This window comes from Mustela lutreola, chromosome 14, assembly GCF_030435805.1.
Source record: "Mustela lutreola isolate mMusLut2 chromosome 14, mMusLut2.pri, whole genome shotgun sequence".
Classification (NCBI taxonomy): Eukaryota; Metazoa; Chordata; class Mammalia; order Carnivora; family Mustelidae; genus Mustela; species Mustela lutreola.
Genome location: NC_081303.1, coordinates 1,105,584 through 1,123,472, shown reverse-complemented (window position 1 = coordinate 1,123,472; position 17,889 = coordinate 1,105,584). Strand labels below are relative to the sequence as shown.

At 58.3% G+C, this 17,889-nt stretch overlaps 1 protein-coding gene across 1 annotated transcript in view; it reads left to right on the top strand.

The window, feature by feature from the left end:
* Positions 1-640: 640 nt before the first annotated feature.
* The window catches only part of DPT (dermatopontin), a 30,499-nt gene continuing 13,250 nt past the window's right edge, over positions 641-17,889 (top strand). Inside the window, exons 1-2 of the mRNA XM_059146036.1 lie at positions 641-991; positions 11,483-11,608. Of these exons, the coding sequence (XP_059002019.1) occupies positions 687-991; positions 11,483-11,608 (431 nt within the window). The 5' untranslated portion in view covers positions 641-686. The remainder of the gene's footprint in view (positions 992-11,482; positions 11,609-17,889) is intronic.

The following is a 17,889-nucleotide window of genomic DNA, read 5'->3' as shown; positions in this document are numbered from 1 at the left end:
AAAGAAAAACTCTGAGGGACGAATTCAGAGGACTCGGATTAAAGTCACTACACACTTGGGAGCAGAGCGCAGCTTGTAAATGTGGCCAGTCCCAATCCAGCAGCTTAGGAGGCGCCTCAAGGGCAGAGAGCGTCCTGAACGTCCCCTCCTGCGGCCCACAGCACCTCCGTGTGTGACGACAGCTCCCAGAGCAGCCGTGCAAGCCTGCACGCCGTCTACACGCTGGCGGTCGAGAGACAGCGGGCCGAGAGCCTAAGAGAAACCAGGCCCCTCGCCCTGCAGAAATTGTAATGATTCCTTCCCTTCACGCCACGATGCTGCTGTTCTGGAATCCCTCCGGTGTCTGGGGGTCCCGAAGGCGAGTTGGGAGAACACAGGAGGGGCTTGCCGGGGGAGGGGAGCCCTCCGTGGGGGTGAAGCCTCTGCCAGTATCCTCTGTCTGCAGAGCCAGTCTCTTTCCAGGGCGTTTCTTTCATGTGCACGTTCTTCCGTTTTCCTAGAATTCCACCTTAAAACGAGCCGGATGGGCTTGCGGCCGGGATCTCCACGCCGAAGAGTCCTGCCTCAGCGATGACAGAGCAGCTGGAGCCCGTTCACCCACATCTGCCGGCCACATGTCGGCGGCCGCCGCATAAAACGGTCAGCCCGGCGGCCCAGGGGTTCAGTGCTTGCCAGCGCCCGGCAGCATGGACCTCGCTGTGCTCTGCGTGCTTCTGCCCCTGGTCCCCGCGGCCTGGGGCCAGTACGGAGACTACGGGTACCCGTACCAGCAGTACCACGACTACAGCGACGACGGCTGGGTGAACCTGAACCGGCAGGGCTTCAGCTACCAGTGTCCCCATGGGCAGGTGGTGGTGGCCGTGAGGAGCATCTTCAACAAGAAAGAGGGCTCGGACCGACAGTGGAACTACGCCTGCATGCCCACGCCGCAGAGCCTCGGGGAGCCCACGGAGTGCTGGTGGGAAGAGATCAACAGAGCCGGAATGGAGTGGTAAGGGCAGCCTGCGTACGGCGGGGGGCGCGGCGGGGGGCGCGGCGGGGGCGGGGGGCCCAGCGGGGGACGCGGCCGTGGTAGCCGTCCCTGCTCCAGCCTCTAGGGCCGGGGGCCGGGAGCTCGTTCTCTGGGGGGCCGGCCTGCTGCCCAGTAGCCTTCAGGACAGACAGAAACCCAGGACGGGGAGTGCCCGCAGCAGACGGGCTCCTCTGAGGTTCTGTTCCTTCCAGAATCAAGCCCTCCTCTCTGTCTGGTCGGGGACGGCCATGGGTCTGCGAAATGTTTCCTAGCCTACGAAAAGATAAGTACAGAAATGGACACTTTACAAATTTCTTTATCTTAAAGACTTTATTTATTTGACAGAGAGAGATCACAAGCAGGCAGAGAGGCAGGCAGAGAGAGAGGAGGAAGCAGGCTCCCCGCTGAGCAGAGAGCCCGATGTGGGACTCGATCCCAGGACCCTGGGATCATGACCTGAGCCGAAGGCAGAGCCTTAACCCACTGAGCCACCCAGGTGCTCCAAAGACACTTTAAAGACAACAATTTTACATTGTTGTGATGTCCAAATGGCGTTTTAATTTGGCAGTAACTTATTTACTGTTTTACGATGGTATTGGTCTGAGAGACTGTGGGGACAGTGACCAACGGGACACAGACAGTCTGAGACGCACGGACTTGAAACAAGTGACTGGGGAAGAGTGGACAAAGAAGCTGAGGCCAAGAGAAGGGAAATTAAGTCTCTGTTGCCCCAGGAAAAACTCGCTCTCTGGGTTGTAAGAGCTGAGATCCTCCTCTCTGTGAATTTAAAGTGGGTTTCACTGCCAGAGAATAGTTTCCTAAAGACTTTCAGGGAGAAGTGCTGTCCTCACCCGAACGGACTCTGCCACAGTCAGTGGCGTGAAGTGGTCCAGGCTGGGGCTTCGCTGTGGGTGTGACCGTCCCGGCCCCAGAGCTTGGTCAGGACCTGTCCCAGCACTACTGCCTGCAGGCAGCTTCGGGGCGAGGGCAGGGACCCGGGGGCGGAGGTGAGGGAGGGGTCTGGGGGAGGCAGGTCCAGGCTGCAAAGCAGGGCTCTCTGAGGGTTCCAGAAGCACGTGGCGGAGAATGGGTTGGGGGTGGTCGAACCTGGGGGATCACGCAGCCAGCAGACTGCACCATGACGAGACACGGAGAGGGACAGGCGCCGACATGCCTGTGGAGGGGCAGGCAAGAGAGGGGACTTCTGAGTCGTCCAACGGCCGCCGTTCGGGGAGGGCTTACCCTGGGCTAGCACTGTTATCCCCTCAGCGCTCAGAACAAATCCTGAGTCGTTATGCGCAGCCAGACTGCGTCTGCAGACCCCGGGGTCCCCTCAGCCAGCAAGTGGCCGAGCCGGGATTCAATCCAGAGCGTCTTAACCCCGAAGTGCATGAGCTCGGCCGCGGTGACGAGAATCGTGACCGCCTGCTGCCCCCCTGCTGTGGGCCAGGGGCCGGCGCTGGACCCAGGGAAGGGTGTCCCCCGGGGGCCGGGAGCTGCGAGGTCGCAGAGGAAGCTGAGGCTGCAGGAGTGGAGGCGGCGTGGTGACCGTGATGGAGGAGGGGCCCAGCCAGCTCGGGGGCCGGCGGGGCGCAGTGACCGTGACGGAGGAGGGGCCCAGCCAGCTCGGGGGCGGGCAGGGCGCGGTCAAACACGGGGCAGCAGGTGTGGCCCTTTCCTGGGCTTTCGTTGTCTGCCCGACTGTCTCTGTTCAGTGGATTTAATAACCCAGACTCCTGTTAGGAGTCCCCCCGGCCTCGGCGACGCCCACAGCCAGGCCCACGGCTCGGCCTGGTCCTCCCAGCGGGGGCTGCTGTCTGCGCGGGGCCCCCTCTAATGCCCCTTTCTAGAGCCGTGTGGGAAAACAGCGCTCAGAGATGATTTCTGGGCTCTGAGTCAGAAGGCCTGCGTTTGGGTCCAAGGCTCCAAGACCATGTGACCTTGCTCCAGGGGTTCAACTCTCTGGGCTCAAACCTCATGTGGAAAATCAATGTCATGCTGCATGACCTCAGAAGAATCCACAACCGCCGTAGCCCACGCTCGTCTGGCCCCGAAAGTGCACTTGGATTTCTCTGGCGCTCTGACCCCTGCGTCTCCCTGCTGGGAGAGAAGGCAACTGGTGCTTCGTCTGAAACGTGCCAGCTGCGTCCGGTGCGCGGAGCTCCCAGGCTGCTGGAAGAAAAGTGAGAGCGGAAGGGAGTGGACGGACGGGGTTCTGTTCGGCCGGCGGGAGTCGAGGGACAGGCTGACAGACGAGGCGGTCTCCCCTGCCCCCACATCAGGCTGCCCGTCCCCACGCCGGGCCGGGCCGACCCACGCCGGGCTGCCTGCCCCCACGCCGGGCCGGGCCGACTCAATGGTTTTCCTCCCCCCTTTCTACCCTCCGCTGCCTCCTACTTGGCTAATCACAGAGTGAAAAATGCCCAAACATGAAAACCTCTGCTGCCCCAGGTCTGATACCAATTACCACAAAAGCGCTTTTGAGATGATTATTGGTTTGAGTTTTGGCTCTGGTCTCAGTGAAAAGTCTGGAAGGAAAGGATTTGCTCCTCGGCCGACGAGCCGTCCCACTCGCCCTGGGCTTGCGATCTGCTCTGGGGGCAGAGCTGCGGCGGCTCCGGGACTCTGGCTCGGCCCCGTCCGGGGTCCCCTGGCGGGTCTGCTTCAGGAGGGAGAGGAGCCCAGGGGCCGATCTGACAACAGGACACAGGACCCGCAGAGATGCTTGCGAATGGAAGCACAGATTTAAAACGTGCTGCACAGGGTGGCCGGTGGCTCCGTCTCTTAAGAGTCGGACTCTTGGCTTTAGCTCAGGTCATGATCCCGCCATTGTGGGATTGAGCCCCGGGCCAGGCTCTGCGCTCAGCCCGGAACCTGCTTCAGAGGTTGCTCTACCCCGCTCACTCTCTCTCAGGTAAATAAATAAAATCTTTAAAAATAAATAACTGAATGAAAAGGGTGTCGAGCGTGGCTGAGCGACTCATACCCCTGCTACAGTTTCTCGGGAGAAAACTACCTCTTCGGGTGCCGGACTCTGGAGCGCCGGCTGGCCCCCGGAGCCCAGGAGCGGAGCGCGCAGGACCGGAGCTCGGTTCCCGTCATCTGACTCTCCGCGAGACCAGGGCGCTGGACGTGCAGAGCGATCCCCCCGATCCACGGTTCTGAGCCCTCAGGGCTCACAGTGCCACCTCCTCTGAGACTCTCAGACCACCTTGTCCAGACCCATGTTTGCCACCTTCTACTCCCCGACCTGCTTGCAGTTGCTGCGGAGGCCCCGTCATCACCTGACCGGTGTTTGTGGGCTGTCCGTCTCCTTCAAACAAGCTTTACGGAGGTAGGGACTCTGTCTTGTTTGACACGGCCCAGAATATTCCCCAGGGCCTGGGGCATGCGGCGCACAGTAGGACCAGTAAATGCGGCCGCACCCCTGCATCGGACTAGCCAGTGTTGAGAGCGGTTCGACCCAGCCAGTGTCCGCACCTTGCCCAGCAGAGAAGCCTGCGGGTGCACCTGCGGGGAAACCGTTTGTTTGTAGTTTCGGCTCTCAGTGTCCTGTTGCTTATAGGGCCCGGCTTTGCTGTTGGCCTCACATTCTGGCTAGTTGTGTTGGTTGCCCTGAGACTCCCTGAGGTCCTCTGAAACATGCACAGAGGACGTCGGACTCACTCACCTCCGATGAATTCTTTATTGGATCTCCATGATCCCCAAACCTTACTGTCCCGGTAAACGTTCAAAAGTACAGTCATGAGCTCTTTCTCTCAAAAACCACAGGGGCCGAATGCCACATTCTGGTGTGGATCTTGGTGCACACACACACACACACACACGGAAGAAGACATTCGTGGGAAACATGAAACCCAGATGCATTCTGGCACTTACATTTGCAGCGATCGAAACTCCTCGGCGCAGATCAAGGAACCAGAGTTCTGAGATACGGTCAGGGGACAACTCTTCTGTACATCTAAGATTACTTCAGTCTGAAAGGATTTTACAAACAAGGCCCCACACTGGTAGTTAAAGGCAAACAGCAGCGGAACCAAAGAAGCTGAGCCCAGGAGAGGCCTGAGAGTCAGCGCAGCAGCGTCCTCACGTCACGGAGGAGGAGCGAAGGCCCAGGGAGTCGGCGACGGAGAAACCCGTGAAACAGGTGTGCTCCGTGTGGGGCTACCAGCCTCGGCCTGGTCTCGGTGGTGCGGGCTGGTTTATAAATATACGCTCCTTTGGTCTTTCACTCACACAAGATGTTTATCACAGACTTTGCCGGACTCCCGGAGCGTGACGAACGGCATACGGTCTGTGGCCTTGAGTCACTCGCAGTCTAGTCTTACTGATCGTCACGGTGCTGCGTGGAGGCAGCACCGCATACCCCCGTTGGCAGAGGAGGGGTGTGGCTCCGAGCATCGGGACGCCTGGCCGCTGGGAGCGGGTGAGCAGCAGAGGGAGAGGCTCAAGCCAGACATTTCGATGCCCCAGTGCTGCTGGCCGACGGGAAAGGTTGGCTTCATTTCTGTTTGTGGACAAAGCCAGGCTCAAGAAGATATCGCAGCCCCAGAAGAGTGACTTCTGAGGGCAAGAAGGCAAGTGTGGAGAAGGGTGATGACCGCTGCGGGGTTCTTGCCAACTCCCCACCACGGCCACCCTTCTTCGGAGTCCCAGGAATCAGCTAATAACTGTCTGGGGGACTCGAGTTTTGCAAAAATGGCTCTTGGCTGTGCTCATAAGGATGGCAAATGTCCACTAATCCCAGGAGAGGGTTTGCCTCTGCGGACGTGCCTGCCAGACATAATCTTGTCCTTAAATAAGAGGCTCCCCAGAGTTACGAGATCTTCCTCTTAAAGTAATGGAAAGATGATTTTTGCAGCCCAGCAGGACAGTGCTCCAGAGGCCACCGTACTGCCGCGGAGGCGGGCTGGGTCATCTTCCGAGCCCGTTTCTCCCTCCACAAAGACGGAAGTAAGTGATGTAACATCTAGGCGTTACCGGCAGTGTGTCCCTGAGAAGATCACATAATGTCTCAAGTCCACGTTTCCTTAAGGTCGCACACCGGTGGCGGCGGGAACTGGCTAGGCAAGCCCGTGCCACGAGACGGTTTCGGTGACTTGAAGTCATGAACGGGGGGTCACGGCGTGGAGCATACACCGTGCGTGGCAGGTCCCTGACAAAGGTTACTTGTTTCTACTCTCGACCGCTCTGTGGAAACTCAACTCAGATATCACAGTCCATTGAAGAGCTGGAGATGAGATGTAAATTGGTCCATTACAAAGGCCCCTGGTGTTACTGTTTTGCTTAGGGATGTGTAATTTAGCTATGATCTGTGAAGAGTTAACGTGCATTATGAGTGTCTTGAATATCGCTCACATTTTCAGAGATGTTGAGGCACCATTTGATCTCTGAGTTAGCAAATGTTGTGATAATTGATGTCCGTGGGCTCCTGTCCCCGAGCCTCAGATCCCCACCTGACCTGGGCTTGCTCTCAAGCCATAATGGACCTCAGGACATTAATATGTCACACAAGATCATCTGGATCTTCTCGGATGCCTTTGGGATCGTCTCTACTGGTCGCATTTTTCCAAAACGGAGCAGGAGTTTGTATTTTGAGGAGAACACGTTTTTATCCCTCTGTCCTGCTGTGTTTTTTTCTTTCATCCAGAGAAGCTACTCAGCAGGTCCTTGTGCGTCACCGTCTGGAAACCTGGTAGACAGGCAGGTGGACTTGAAACCAGACGCAGAGAAGACAGGAGAGTCTTCCTCAGAGGCGGGCGGTGCCGCGCGCTTCAGGCCGAGCGCTCACGTCCCCGCTGTGTGGCGGAAGGTACCTCCAGAAACGGCACTGGCACGCCTTACCCCAGACCGCCTCTTGCCGCTTCCCCTTGCCACTTGCTGTCCCCAGGTCCGCACCTGGTGTCTCGCTTCTCTCCTCTGGCTATGGTGCCGGTCTTCCTCCGACACCCGCATTGCCGTGGCAGGTGCGAGCGGGCACCGGGCCACGCACAGAACCAGGCAGAGAGTAGTTCCGATGAGGGTTTGCTGGAAGCTTTAATGAACATTCTGAAGCCCTGTGGACTGTGTTCTTTGAGTTGCACTCAAAGGCTTGTTCTGGGGAAAAGAGAATTAAGAGGCATCAAAACTTGATTCTAAAATAATGAATCTCTTGGTGGAACTTAAGCCCCCGCCAAGCTGGATCAGGAGGAAAACTGGGGAGAGTAAGGAGGCTGAGTCACACGGCGTCTGTCCCCCAGTGGCTCTTACTCCACCCCTGCCGGCCGGGTGGAGACCGGCGGACGGGCCTGGAGCGCGGCGCACCTCTGCGGGCCTGGAGGAAAGAGACCGCGCAACCGCCGTTCGATGTGACTGTGGAAGCTTGACCCAGAGGGCGCTGCTTTACCCTGTCCTGGGACAGACCCGTCGCTCGCTGTAAGAGCTTGGGCTTTTTGTAAGTTTGGGCCCAAGCCAGCCGAGACTGTGAGGAGGGACTAACACCCCACAGAAGAGCTCACCAGCCCGACCAGACATGGGCACCCCCGCCGGTCCCAGCCTCCGTCACTCGGCCTGACGGACAGCCCGGACCCAAGGAGGACTCCAGGAGACAGAGAAACCCCGGGCAGGGGAGGAGCCGGAAGCAGAGGACGGTCTTGACACAACGCTGGGCCCCGAGAGCTCCCGTGCAGAGATTCGGCCTCAGAAGAAGCCGCGTCCGGGTCCTGCTCTCGGTTTCCCCGAGATGGGGCTCCGGTGCGGCTCCACGGCGGGGCAAGGACAGGGCGCGGGTGGGACCTGGTCGGCCGCTTCCTCGACGGGAGGCCGCCCTCTCATGGCAGGTCCCCGCGTGCTCTCGGGGAGGGCTCCTCGCTGCCCGTGACCCGCCCTCTAGAAGGTTTCCTCCGTCCGGTGGAGCAGGGGTTTGTGAAACCAACGAGCCTTCGGCGTCCGAAGGGCGGGAGCGGGAGCGTCTGCGCTCGGCCGGGGCACCCCGGCTGGGGAGTCGGCGCCCGGGACGCGGTTCTGCGGGCGCCTGTGCGGTGGTCCGGCCGGTGGTGCAGGAGCGCCGAGCGGCCCGAGACGAGGGCGGAGGCTTCAGCCAGTCTTCTCGCCACCCGCCCCTTCTTAAAAACAGAGTCTGAGTCGCCTCACCGATGCCGGCCCTCGGCCACCCCGCAGCCCCCGCTCACGGCCACCCTCGCCCGCTTCGCTCCTGCGGGCCCCCCTGGTTGCGGTCCTGCCGCTTGTGACCACGTGCGCGAGCGAGTCTGGTCCAATAAGGAGCTTTTACAGAACAGTGATCGGAGGGGACAGGCGTGGAGCAGGCTTCGTTCCTGAGGGAGACGGTGATGTGGGGCGAGCTTCAGTCACTCTGCGTCCTGGAAACTTCTGGGGGGAGCGGCAGGGCCCTTTCTGGATCGGAGCAGGGGCTCTCCAGTGTCACCCGTGCCTCTGGGGACGGCAGACTTCTGACCAGGCCCCTGTCCGTCCGCTCTCCCGTCAGACTCCTGCTAGAGCTGCTGTGCGGGGCACCGAGGGTGGGTTCAACCTGAGGTCGGAGCGGACTTTCCCCTTAGGGTCTTCACCATCCACTCACGTCTGCGCGCTGCCACGGGCATGTGGGCCGGCAGCTCCCCGGCCCACCTCCGGGAGCTTCGTGCTGGGCGGTCAGCAGCTCAGGGCCACACTGGAGTCCGCCGGCTTTGCTCTGACTGGAGACGTTTGAGCAGGCAGCTCTGGCCCAGCTTTCACAGTCGCGGCTGTCGAGTGGACGAAATGAAAGCAGGTCACACTAACAAATGACGCTTCGAGCGCCAGGAGTCATGTGCATCGTCTCGTTAAACGAGTGTGTGCTCTTATTATGACCATTTTACAAAAGAGAAAACTGAGGCCAACATGGAGTATAAATCCTACACCCAAGACAACAGCCAGGGGTGACTGCAGCCCGGGCCAGCAGCACCGTCCACACTCTTAGCCGTTCCACTCACTGATCCCCACACGAGTGTGACAAGGTGCCCCGGCACAAGTCCACTTCTGGAAGGCGTGACTTCCTGCGTGGGCCACAAGCCCTACCGAACTCCGCGCTCGCGTGCGCTCCCAGAAGGAGAGGCCGCGGGACAGAGGCAGGAGGGGAGCCCCGCCCGGTTTTCTGATCTTCACAGGCAGCGCCATCGGAGGTGGCGTGTGAGGGAGCGACACACACACTCCCGCACAGGGTCGCGGGGCCAGCGGCCTGGCTCTCAGCCGGCGGGAATTCATGGAGCTGGGCTTGTGCCCCGTGAAACAGCTCAGCTTATCTTGCTACACTGATGTTTACTTAAGGGAACTCCCCCCCGGGAACACGGTCCCCACAGGACAAACCCCGACAATGGGACAAGAGCCACAGGGAAACCGCAGCCTGGCTCGGTCTCGAAGGGCTGTTTGGAGGAAACCAGAATTGCTGTGACGGTGAGGAGGAGGAGGCAGAAGCCGTCCAACACCTCCCTCCTGAACGGCTCGCACTCGCCCTGCTAGAAGGACGCGGCAGGCTGTCGGACCACGCGCTGCCCCACAGCCGAGCATCCGAGGACGCGGCAGGCTGTCGGACCACGCGCTGCCCCAGACCCGAGCATCCGTTCCAGTCACAGTCCCAAGGGGGGCAGGTGTTTTCCAAAGTGGCAGGATGAGCCGTGAGCAACGTTAGAGCAAAGAAGGTTAGTGGGTCAGGGCTCAGGTCTCACCGCACGCTTGAACCCGCACTCCTGATCCCCCAGCGCTGTGTCTGGGGTCTGCCGGAACCTCTAACATCCCAGGGACAGGCAAGTCCGGCTGAGACGCGAGGCTGCCCAACACCAAGCCACTCCTCAGTGCCCTCAGCACGGCCGCGTGGTGACTGTGCAGAAGGACCGCCGGGTAGTGTGTGGAGCGGATGGACGAATGCGTGTGTGTTTGAGTGCGGCTGTGCACGGACGAGTGAATGAGAGGTCAGATGCCTTCCGCTCAGAGACAGGAAGTATATTTAATACCAGTTCCGGCAAATCCACAGGGTTGTTTCCAGCGATTGCAAAGAAACCATCACTGGTTTTATAGTCTGTGTCTCAGCAAAGTCCCTCTCACCGATGAGCAGGAGAGAGACAGCAATTCTGGATTCCTTATTCTTACACTATCTGCTGTATCTTCCGGGAACTTACCTGTACTTGGGAAATGGGGCTGTGTTCCGGAACCGTCAGGCCATCACACGCAGACACCGTCCCGAGCGCGAGCTTGACCAGTGGCTGGGAGATGGGAAACACGAGAACCTGACGGAGCTGAGGGCTGGTTTCGGAAGGACTAGTGAGAGATCCCACCCCGCACCAGGCCGGGTGGACACAGCCTCCGCCCCGTCCAGCAGGAAGTGGCAGCCTTCAGACACTGGTGGGATTTGGGCCGGAGCCGGGAGAAAGCAGTCGTGGAGGAGGGTCGAGGGAAGAAATGGTCGCAGCAGCCGCAGCCGGACCGAGGAAGGTGCCGTGCGATGGCCGGGCCAATGCCCAGAGGCCTCAGCAGACCAGCTAGAAAGAAAGAGGAGGGTCTGTGGACCAGAGAGAAGGGTTTCCCCTCCTCAAAGAAACAGAACAGAGCGTCTAAGACAGGGAAAAGGTCCCTACAGGGAACTTGAGGCAGTCCGTTGGCCTGTCACCCTGGAAGAAGTGTGCCGTGTGCTGGGACCCACCGTGGGCGCTGGGGATAACTCCAAGCCAGCCCACCCTGACGACATACAGTCTAGCGGGCGGAAAGAAGATCCCTGCTAAGTGCCGAGAACCCGGGCATATAGTCCAGCTTCCCACGGGTGCCCCGTACGACGTGCCATCCGTGCCCACCTGGGCTTTGGGGGTGCATGGGCTGGAGTGAATGGGTGTCCCGTGCAAACTCCTGGGGCTCTGTTCTTGAGCCAGAGAAACGTTGTTTGAAGTTCATCGATTCATTGTTTCTCTTTGTTTTCTTCTTATTTTAAATGCAAGTAAAATAAAGGGATTTCTGTTTCAAGTGGCAGGAATAACGTTGTGTTATTTTGTAAAAGATGCTTCTCTGTCCGTCCATGCATGCACTCTTGTAAGTATAAGTTCATCGACGTCTCAGGAGCCAGGCTCCCCCGTTTCCTTCAGTGGAAATACTCTGAGTCGTCGGAGTTGTAATGGTGACCATATGTTATTTCAACAAGTACAGCAAAGTCTTTATCATCTGCATTACAGTGGACAACTGGTGCACCTGCGTGGCCTGGTCACGTAAGCATCCGACCCTTGATTTTGGCTCCAGCCATGCTCTCAGGGTCCAGAGACTGCACCCCGTGTCAGGCTGCACACTGGGTGTGGAGCCTGCTTAAGATTCTCTCTCCCTCTGCCCCCCACCAAAGAGGCACGAATTGCCAGGAGTCTAGGTCATCAAAGCGGAGGCTGCCCCGGGAGCTGCGGGCACGGCGGGAGCGGGGGTCGTGGTGTTCTGGCCGTTTGCTCACTTGTTCCTTCTCTCCAGGTACCAGACATGCTCCAACAACGGGCTGGTGGCCGGCTTCCAGAGCCGCTACTTCGAGTCCGTGCTGGACCGGGAGTGGCAGTTTTACTGCTGTCGCTACAGCAAGAGATGTCCCTACTCCTGCTGGTAAGCCTGGCAGCCGAGCGTAAGCCCGGAGACTCCTGGGGCTGCAGGGGAGCTTGGGAGGGCGCGGTGTGGTTCCTGTTTCTGACGGCAGACAAGCCTGGGCCGTCAGGAAGGAGTTTGGAAGGCAGCGGGCAGCAGTGGAAGGAAACGAAAGCGCAGCATTCACGAGAGGCTGGAACATTTCCGCTGGGAGGGACCTCCCGGCTCATCAGCCAGTGCCTCGACAGCCCTCTTTTGGCAGGAAAGAACCCTACAAACCCACAGAACAAAGAGGTCACTCGTCCAGAGCTACGCGGCGTTCCATGGGGGCCACCCCGCCGCTGGGATGTGCTGACTCCCGGGGCAGTGCTCTCTCCCTCTACCACAGTAACGTCTCTTCGCAGCCGTGGCTGCTGGACCTGGCCAGGAGCTGATTCTTCCCTTGTCACAGGTCAGAGCAGCAAACGTGGTCTATAATTACAGACCCGAGAGGAAGGCTAGTGTTTTCTAGACCCATTCGTAACTCCAGCCTGTATAATTTTGCCCCTTTTGTGCTCCCTGGGCTGAGGCCAGACATGGCCGACCCAGGCTTCAAACTGACGGTGGGGGCGGTGTGAACATATTTCTTTAGCGGGAAACTTCAGCGGGGGTCGACAACACAGCTCGTCCCAAGTTCTTCAGTCTGAACACGAGCCGGGCATTTCTGCCTTGGACCGAGGGGTCCCAAAGTGTCCATGTTTGAAGTCTGGCTCCTCCAGGGACTGGGCTCTCTGCAGTGTGGTGCTGGAGAGGACAGCCTCGTGGGCCACACTTTCTCCTGCCACCAGACAGCGTGACCGCAAGCTGCCCGAGCAGGCGCCCTGACACTCAGCGTGGGCAACTCCAGAAGCTAAGAGTTTTCTGTTCAAAGTAACGAGAAACAGTAAGCGCAGAGCTCGAAGCCCCCGACACCAGTAGCTGTAGGACAGAGCCAGGCCTTGCCATGAAGCAGTCTTCGTCCCACGGGAGCAGGCGTGGCGAGGGTGTCAGGACCTCGACAGGTCCCAAAGCAAAGCCCTGAAGCTCGCACGTGCTGGGGTGGGGTGGCAGAAACTCCGACGGAGGGGCACCGAGGAGCTGGAGCTCCCGTCTCGGTATTGACCCCTCCCCCTCCCCGCCTCCTCTCTGGCTGTAACTGTGCTAGAACGTCACCTCCCTTCTCTTTGGGCCTCAAGTCCCAAGACGGCCACCTTTGCTGGGTCTCTGAGACTTTTGAGAATCCGATGAAAGCTGTAGGTCTTGGCCTCCAGGGAAAGAAAAAGCGCGTCACCGTGTTCAGACCAAAAGCGTACACAGAATCTCCAGGAGCCCTCAAAACCCCTGAAGGCCACCAAAAGACCTTTGAGGTTGTTTGAGCCCTAAAACTTCCTTGACGCCAAAGGTGCTTTTGTAAGAGGCAGTCCAGACACCCAGAACTGCTTTCAAAGATGGGGAGAAGGTCCGTAAGGTGCCTGGACCCCACTGAGTGGGGAGGGGTAGGAGCCTGCCAGCTGCCCCGAGAAGCACGGATTTCCCGGATTCCTGGATCTTCCTGTCCCCGATCTGCCAACAGGAAGCCCCTCCCCCACCCTCCACTCCCAGGGGGAACCTGCCTCCCTCGCGGAGAGGCAGGGAGAGCCAGTTAAAATGAAAATGAATTCTCTGAAGGGTGAGAGTAAGCAACAGACTAATAGTCCGTCACCCCATTAGCAAGACGTCCCCTTAGGCTCCGGAGGAAAACATCTGGGCCTCCGTACCCCGTACCCCGGGTGGTCCAGAGGAGCAAGTTCTGGAGACCAGGGATGCGGAGATCAGCCCTGAGCTGCTGCGGGGGCGTGGGGCGCCGTATAAGGGCAGGGGGAGGACCAGGCGTGGGGCCCTGCCTCTGCCCCTTGTGGATGTCTGTCGGTGCTGGACTCGGACTGGCTGTAGACTGGGGGCATCTGGGCACACGTCGACTGTGCATCCCCAGTGCCGTGTGTCATGCTCGGAACGTAGTGTCTGCTGGGTAATTACGGAATGAGTATTTGCAGACGGGATTCCGAAGGGCCGGCACAAACAGGAAATATGATTCACTTAATTGCTCTAAAAGTTTTTTGTATTTTTTTTTAATCGCACTCTCCCACCCCTGTCCTAGAGTGTAAGCTCTGTGCAAGCAAAGACCTTTGTGTGGATTTGGTCCAGCCCTTAACTTGTGCCAAGCACTTCGTCGGCGCTCGGGAGCGTTTGTTGAACGAGCGATAACTTTGGCCTCTTCCTAATTCCATGAGGATAAAGCGAGATGATATACATTCGGACCTGGCACTGGCTGTGACCACACAGAGCTGACCCGTCCCCTGCGACCTTCCCAGCTCCAGGGTAGACCCAGCCTCCTCGCTAAAAGACAGGCCTCTCAAAGGCTGACTCTGCCCAAGGTCATCGCCGTTGGGGTGGGTCGCAGAGCAGTGACTGGAGCTGGTTGAGCAGAGAAGCAAGAGACGGTCCACGGGGTAGTCTCCGGGGGGGGGGGGCGCACCCCTTGCTCCCCCGGCAGAGGAAGGGGGAGCTGGGGGAGCTGCACATCCCTGTGGGGACAACTTCTCTCCAAGACGGACAGGAGCATCGGCCCCTCTAGTGGTCACCCAGTCCCTGGCCACCTGGCTTCCGGCCGAGCAGGGCAGCAGGGGGGAATGGACTTAGGGCCACGGCTTTTGGCGATAAGGCAGGTAAGAAACAGTCTCATTCGTGTTGGAAAAATTGTCCAACAGCCGAGGTGGGAGCGAGTGGAGGTAAGGGGGCACGGAAGGGAAACACCTCATCTTCCCAGAGCCCCGTATTCTGGGGCGTCTGGGGTCTGCATCCCTGTCCCAAACACCGCCTGACCTTCACCTGTGTCGCGGAGAGCCGAGACCCAAAAGACACGCAGGTCTTTACGTCCCAAGATGCCGGTCGCTCTCTGAGGCTGCCCCCGCCGTCCGTGGTCACCGGGTCCGTGGTCCCCTGCGGAGAGGTCCCAGCCCCCTCCTGCTCCCCGCCACCGCCGGCCGTCCCTCCTCGCACGGCCGTAAGAAATGACCGTCAAGGTCCCCCGCGTGCGCCCGCCCGTGGCGAAGACACGAAGAGCTGCGTGAGCCTGGAAACGCGTGTGGGAACCGAGTCCGGAGGTGAAAGATGAGCCACGTCTGCTCGGTCACCCAAGACACTCAGGTCCCTGTGGCAGAACGTCCCCAAGCCTTGGTCTGCCGGGACCCCCCCTCGCCCACTGCTCGGCCACCGAGGTGTGTCACTGACGTCAGCAGAAGCCAGTGGGGGGGCGAGGAGAGAATGACTCAGGAAGACGCGCAGCCGACTCGGAGTCAGGCCTCCTGAGGAGGACGTGGCTGGGCGGCCTCTGGCTCTGGCCACAGGGCACTAGAGCCGAGGGCCACCGCGGTTGTCCAAGGAAACGGAGCTTTCTGGAAGGGGACTGGGAGCAGCCGCGGAGAAGCCCGCTGCACCCCGGTGCGCAGTGTGTGACTCGCTCTCCCTCGGCTGTCTGGACGCTTCAGCGCCGTCGTCAAACGGCCCGTCATGACGTCGCATGTCCCTCTACATGCGGGCGAAACGGAGGTCTTTCTGCAGCGTCTCGGCCTTCCCGAGCCTGACCGCGCTGCTCCCCGAGAGCGACGCCGCAGGCCTGCAGGAGCCGTCGCAGTGTGGACCCACCCGTGAAGGGGACGCTTCGGCAGTGACAAGGGTCTCCTGCCAGCGCCGCTCCACTCGGTCCCTCCAACGGGCCCTCACGGTGCTCCCTGCGCCTTCCCCCTGCGGAAGCTGCCACCTGCGCGACGCCTTCCGTCCCATCACTTCACCTGCCTGAATTAGCTCCCGGGGACCCGGCGGCGCAGCAGGGGGACACGTTCTCTCCCCCGCCGTGAGCCACCCGCGGCTCTGAGCCCGACCGTGCTGTGAGCTTGCTGAGCGAGCATCTGTCACCCCCGCGTCTGCAACACTCGGGGGACACACAGCACCACCACGCAGGGGGAGAGGACAGATCGCCCAGGCGGCGCCCGGGTGAGAATGAGGCTTTCGCTTGATGGGGACCAAGGTGCTGCCCTCACTTCGGGCGGTGAAGCTGCTCCTGGATGGTCTGTCTTGGTGGGACCCTGGCAGAGGCCGGATCTTGGACACACTCAGACGTGCTGTCGCCGAACAGGCCGCACCGGGCGGGAGACATGCGGGAGACACACGCTTACTTGTGTATGAGGATTCCAGGGCTCGGTGCCATCACCTGCAAACCACAGACCCGTGTCACGGAAGAAGGCCCCCCCCCAGAGCCTGCTGGTCCCGAGTCCCCGGTCCGCAAGCAGCTGTGGCCGTGGCCGGCCCTGCGCAGACTGTCCCCGTCAGTGTGGGAGGCCGGCTGCAGGCCCTGGTCCTGGGAACCGATGGTTGCGAATCGAGCCCCGATTTCCTTTTCCATGCACGGTTCTTCTCCAGACCCGTGGCCTTTCATCAGATTCACTCCAAGTTATGTTTTGATAGGAAGAAAAATCATTACTCTCCGAATCCACAGAGATAACATTTCAGTTTTCTTCCAAACTTGGCATCCTGTGACCTTACGGGTCACTTTCTCCAGGGCCCATCGTCCCTGCCTTCCTGAAGCCCAGGTCTTACACCAGAGAACACGGTTCTTAATTCCTGGGTAGCTCTAGTTAGCAACGACAGAATCAGCTAACGAGAACAGTCTCCTCTCTCTACCCCAAAGCCTCAACCAAAGCTAATCTGTAACTCCTCATCTCAAGGTTCAGACTTTGTTTTTTACTTGTATATATTCTCTGGATTACTTTTTCTTTTTCTTCAATTAACATATAATGTATTCTTCGCCCCAGGGGTGCGGATCTGTGAATCGACAGGCAACACACTTCACAGCACTCACCATAGCACTCACCGTCCCCAGGGTCCATCACCCCGCGGTCCATCCCTGCCCCCCAAGCCCCAGCAACCCTCAGTTTGTTCTGTGAGATTAAGAGGCTCTTATGGTTTGTCTTCCTCGCTGGTTCCATCTTGTTTCATTTCTTTCCTCCTTACCTCCCGCAACACTCTGCCTTCTCTCTCCAATTCCTCATAGCAGGGAGATCACATGATGATTGTCTTTCTCTGATTGACTTATTTCGCTCAGCATAATCCCCTCTAGTTCCATCCACGTCGTTGCAAATGGCTATTGTGGACGTTGCTGCTATAAACATTAGGGTGCATGTGCCCCTTCGGACCACTAAAATGTTTATCTTCAGGGAAAATACCCAGTAGTGTGATTGCTGGGTCATAGGGTAGCTCTGTTTTAAACTTTTTCAGGAACCTCCATGCTGTTTTCCAGAGTGGCTGCACCAGCTTGCATTCCCTCCAACAGTGTAGGAGGGTTCCCCTTTCTCCGCATCCTCGCCAGCATCTGTCATTTCCTGACTTGTTGATTTTAGCCATTCTGACTGGTGTGAGGTGATACCTCATTGTGGTTTTGATTTGTATTTCCCTGATGCCGAGTGATATGGAGCACTTTTTCATGTGTCTGTTGGCCATCTGGATGTCTTCTTTGCAGAAATGTCTGTTCATGTCCTCTGCCCATTTCTTGATTGGATTATGTGTTCTATAGGTGTTGAGTTTGATAAGTTCTTTATAGATTTTGGATACTAGCCCTTTATCTGATAAGTCATTTGTGAACATCTCCCATTCTGTCAGTTGTCTTTTGGTTTTGTTAACTGTTTCCTTTGCTGTGCAAAAACTTTTGATCTTGATGAAGTCCCAATAGTTCATTTTTGCCCTTGCTTCCCTTGCCTTTGGTGATGTTTCTAGGAAGATGTTGCTGCAGCTGAGGTCGAAGAGGTTGCTGCCTGTGTTCTCCTCAAGGATTTTGATGGATTCCTTTCTCACATTGAGGTCCTTCATCCATTTTTAGACTATTTTCATGTGTGATGTAAGGAAATGGTCTGTATATGACTGTCCAATTGTTCCAGCACCATTTGTTGAAGAGACTGTCTTTATTCCATTGGACATTCGTTCCTGCTTTGTCAAAGATTAATTGATCATAAAGTTGAGGGTCTATTCCTGGGCTCTCTATTCTGTTCCATTGATCTGTGTGTCTCATTTTGTGCCAGTGCCATACTGTCTTAATGAGACAGCTTTGTAATAGAGCTTGAAGTCTGGAATTGTGATGCCACCAACTTTGGTTTTCGTTTTCAACATCCCTCTGGCTATTCGAGGTCTTTCTGGTTCCATATAAATTTTAGGATTATTTGTTCCATTTCTTTGAAAAATATGGATGGGATTTT